At 38.6% G+C, this 4,968-nt stretch overlaps 1 protein-coding gene across 1 annotated transcript; it reads left to right on the top strand.

Annotated features, from left to right (window-relative positions):
- Positions 1–355: 355 nt before the first annotated feature.
- Positions 356–978, top strand: LOC118479765. The gene is made up of 2 exons (XM_035974507.1): positions 356–702; positions 792–978. The coding sequence occupies exons 1-2, from the start codon at positions 378–380 to the stop codon at positions 806–808; spliced, it is 342 nt and encodes a 113-aa protein (XP_035830400.1). The 5' UTR covers positions 356–377; the 3' UTR covers positions 809–978.
- The last annotated feature ends 3,990 nt before the right edge of the window (positions 979–4,968 follow it).

Raw genomic sequence — 4,968 nt, 5'->3', positions numbered from 1 at the left:
TTCCCGAAGCACCTGCTGCTAATACTGGTCCAGCCCGCAGGACATAGGAAAAACATGTTGATGATTCCCAAGATGTGACATGTCTTATGCTTGCTATGATGATTCCAGAACTTCAGAAGAATCTGGAAAACTTGGGAGCATATGAGATGAGTGAGCAGCTGAAAAACATGTTTCAGCAGCAAGCTCGTCATGAGCGTTTTGAGGTGATGAGATCTCTCATTACATGTCGCATGTAGGAAGGTACTTCGGTCAGTTCTCATGTACTGAAAATGAAGTCTTTCGTTGATCAACTGGAGCGTCTGAACGCACCCCTTAGTAATGAGTTAGCCACGGATGTGATACTTAACTTGCTACCCAATTCATATCATCAGTTCGTAATGAACTATAACATGAATGGGTGGGAAAGAACGATCCCAGAGTTGCATCAGATGCTAAAAACTGCTGAGACAAACATCCCAACTAAGGGCAATCCAGTGCTAGCGATCAGGGAAGGAAGAATTACCAAGAAGAAACTATCCAAGGGAAAAGGCAAGGCGAGTAAGCAAGACAAGGGCAAAGGCAAAAAGGTTGCCACTCCGAAGGCAAAGCCTCATAAAGATGCCAAGTGTTTTCACTGTGATGAGATCGGGCATTGGAAGAGGAATTGTCCCAAGTACCTGGCTGAGTTGAAGCTTAAGAAGCTGCAGATTGGAGAATCCTCAGGTATACATGTTATTGATCTATTTTCCTTTTTGAGCAAATCTTGGGTGTTTGACACTGGATGTGGTTTTCACATTTGTAATGATTTCCAGGGACTAAAAAGGATTAGGAAGCTGAAGCAGGGTGACTTAGAGCTGCACGTTGGGAATGGGCAGAATGTTGCTGTGAAGGCAGTTGGAGAATTTATTCTTGAATTACCTTCTGGATTGTTTATTACTTTAGACAATGTTTTTTATGTTCCTAGTTTGACTAAGAATATTATTTCTGTTTCTGCTTTAAGAGAACTAGGTTTTAGTTATGCTTTTGATATTGTTATTGGTAGCATTTCTGCATTTTTAAATGGTGTGTTCTATTTTGAGGCTCAGCCTCACAATGGTGTCTATGAAATAGATACTTCTAACAATAGATCAAATAATTTGGTATGCTCTCTTTCCTCTAAACGTGTTAAAACTAGCTTTAATCAAACATATCGTTGGCATTGTCGTCTTGGCCATATTAACATCAATCGCATGAGGAAGCTCCAGACCGCAGGGATTCTAGAATCCACGGGTCAAGAGACTTATGATTTATGCGAATGTTGTCTAAGTGGCAAGATGACTAAGGCCCCTTTTTATCGGAACTAGTGAAAGGGCCAAAGACCTGTTAGGACTCATACATACTGATGTATGTGGTCCATTCAGGACTATGTCAAGGAACGGGGAAAGATACTTCGTTACATTTACTGATGATTATAGTAGATATGGATATGTTTATCTTATGAAGTTTAAACATGAAACCTTTGAAAAGTTCAAAGAATTCCAAAATGAAGTACAAAATCAACTAGGGAAAACGATTAAGGCACTTCGATCCGATCGAGGTGGTGAATACATTAATCAAGAGTTTGATGAACATCTCAAGAAGTGTGGGATTATATCCCAACTAACTCCACCTGGAACACCACAACTTAATGGTGTGTCTGAGAGGAGAAATCGAACCTTATTAGATATGGTTCGATCAATGATGTGTCGTACAAACTTACCACACTCCTTTTGGAGTTATGCTCTTGAAACCGCTACACGTCTTGTTAATATTGCTCCTACTAAAAAGGTAGAAAAGACACCATATGAGATGTGGCATGGTAAACCACCTAAAGTCTCTTACCTTCGCATATGGGGATGTAACGCTTATGTTACCAGTGAGTCTTCGGACAAACTTGATCCTCGCGGTGAAAAAGTTGTTTTCATTGGATATGCATACCCGGTTGGTTATTATTTCTATAATCCTACTGAAAATAGAGTTTTCACTAAGCGTCGAGGAACATTCCTAGAGGATGAGCTTATGGCGCGAGGAATTGGAGATAATCTTGTGGATCTTGAGGAAATTCGAGAACCACAAATTAATCAACCAATAGTCGAATCTGCCTCTCAACAAAATATTGTTGGACCTGAACCTGATAGGATTCAGGAATCTGATGTAACACTAGGCGTCCGCAGAAGTACGAGGGATCGTCATGAACCTAATTGGTATTCACCTGATAGGTACGTCTTGATAATTGATCAAGAAGAGCCCTCAACCTACAAAGCTGCGATTTCAGGTAATGAATCTGAAAAATGGCTCGAAGCCATGGGCGTCGAGATGCAATCCATGTCGACAACCAAGTCTGGGATTTGGTTGAACTTCCTCCCGAATATCGGACTGTAGGAAGTAAATGGGTTTTCAAGTTAAAAACAGACATGGATGGAAACGTGCAAACCTATAAGGCTCGATTGGTTGCTAAAGGTTTTACTCAGACTCAAGGAGTTGATTATGAGGAAACCTTCTCGCCAGTAGCCATGCTTAAGTCTATTAGGATTCTACTTGCCATAGCCGCGTATTATGACTATGAGATATGGCAAATGGATGTCAAGACCGTGTTCCTAAATGGACACCTTACAGAAGATGTCTATATGGAGCAGCCTGAAGGTTTTGTAGATCCTAAGAATCCTCATAAAGTTTGCAAGTTGAATAAATCCATTTATGGATTGAAACAAGCATCTCGAAGCTGGAATCTTCGTTTTGATCAGAAAATCAAAGAGTTTGGTTTCATTAAAAACGAAGATGAGTCGTGTGTTTACAAGAAGGCAAGTGGGAGTTCTATTACTTTTCTGATCCTGTATGTAGATGACATACTTCTCATTGGAAACGATATCCCAATGCTGCAGGATGTTAAATCCTGGCTTGGTAAATGTTTCTCAATGAAGGATCTTGGAGAAGCTGCTTATATTCTAGGAATAAAGATTTATAGAGATAGATCTAAGGGGCTACTTGGACTTAGTCAAAGTACATATATTGATAAGGTCATTCGACGTTTTTCAATGCAATATTCCAAGAAGGGTCTCTTGCCAATGGCAACTGGAACCGTACTGAATAGTCATCAGTGTCCCAAATTGGACAAAGATAAAGAGGATATGAAAAAGGTTCCATATGCCTCTGCTATCGGTTCCATCATGTATGCCATGTTATGTACTAGACCGGACATATCATTTGCTCTGAGCTTGACTAGCAGATATTAACAGAATCCTGGTAAAAGTCACTGGATTGCTGTGAAAAATATCCTAAAGTACTTAAAAAGAACTAAGGATATGTTTCTTATATTTGGCGGTTTGGAAGAAGAGATGAGAGTAAAGTGTTACACTGACGCAAGCTTCCAAACGGATCGTGATGATTCACGATCTCAGACAGGCTATGTTTTTACTTTAAATGGTGGTGCTATAACTTGAAAGAGTTCTAAGCAAAGCGTGGTGGCCCAGTCGACCACTGAATCAGAATATATAGCGGCTTCAGAAGCTGCTAAGGAGGCTGTTTGGATGAAAAAGTTCATTGCTGATCTTGGAGTTGTACCAAGCATACAGAAGCCTATCGAGATATTTTGCGACAATACAGGTGCAATTGCTCAGGCAAAGGAACCAAGGTCGCATCACAGCACGAAGCATATTCTCAGAAAATTCCACTACATACGGGAAGTTTTGGAAAGAGAAGATATCGTAGTAGAGAAAATTGATACTGATCAGAATCTAGCGGACCCGTTTACTAAGCCTATACCTCAAGTGAAACACGAGAAGCATGCAGATAGTATAGGTCTTAGATATGCTAGACAATGGGTCTGATTTTGTAATTTAGTAATTTGGTGCATTTTGAACTATAAACAGTATTTTATGTTTATTTGAATTTAATGGTTGAATGTCTTTTAAACTATTATATCTGTGTTCAAATATTAGTACGTTAAGTATCTATGAATATTGTATTCTAAAATGTCCGTAGTCTATCAGATTCGTGAGAACCAATCTGGTAAAAGACTATTGTGAATTAGATGGTTGATCCATATAATGGATACTCAAAGTGTTGAGAGCCATATTCACTGATATGATTAGTTGAATCATATTGGGCGTAACTCGCTTCAAAATGATCTTCATGGATCTTAGTCATAAGACGTTTTGAATAGGTACGATCATTGTATCCTTAGACTTGCGGTACATACTAGAACTAACTTAAATGAATGGTTGCTCTTTGATTCTATCTAACGCTGTACGTAACTGGCAGTAATAAGGATAGTTTTGGGAATGATCTGAAGTTTAGTGGGAGTTGTTTGTAGCCAAAGGGATCTGTACTTCTATACTTAGAAGAAGAACATTCTGGCGCCTTTCGTTGGTTTGAACTGGTGTTAACGCGTGGCCACGCTCGAACTAGTAGTAGTTTGATAAACCACTTCAAATCAGGAACGGAATTAGAAATGGTTGAATAATATATGAGAATGAATTGGATCCATGTCTCATGTTCAACAAGTGTTCAATACAGAGGGATAAATGAGTTGATAACCGGGGCTATAGTATTTGCATAACCAAAGGTTTGATTAGTGCAAAGAATTAGTTGACATAAATTTGTCATACCTTGTCGGGGGCAATATGATGCAGCTAGGCACCCACTATTGTCTACATTGAAACTTAATCGGCCAACCGACCAAGTGGGAGATTGTTGGATATGATGTTCAATTGTCGATTATAATTCAACGTTGCCGTCAAGGTACGACCCAAAGAGTTACACTTTGGGCAACGAACTTGTAACGGTGTTTTAATCGTTAATCACCGGATCACGAAATAATAAGCGTAATAAAAGAAATGAGTAATTATTTAGAATAATTACATAGAGCCGGATTTAACATTATAATTAATTTGTTAATTATAATATATATATATATATATATATATATTATTAATTATTTAGATAATTAAAAAGAGAGATAATTGTTTTAAT

This window comes from Helianthus annuus, chromosome 6 (assembly GCF_002127325.2).
Source record: "Helianthus annuus cultivar XRQ/B chromosome 6, HanXRQr2.0-SUNRISE, whole genome shotgun sequence".
Lineage (NCBI taxonomy): Eukaryota > Viridiplantae > Streptophyta > Magnoliopsida > Asterales > Asteraceae > Helianthus > Helianthus annuus.
This window is presented reverse-complemented; position numbering and strand designations above follow the sequence as displayed.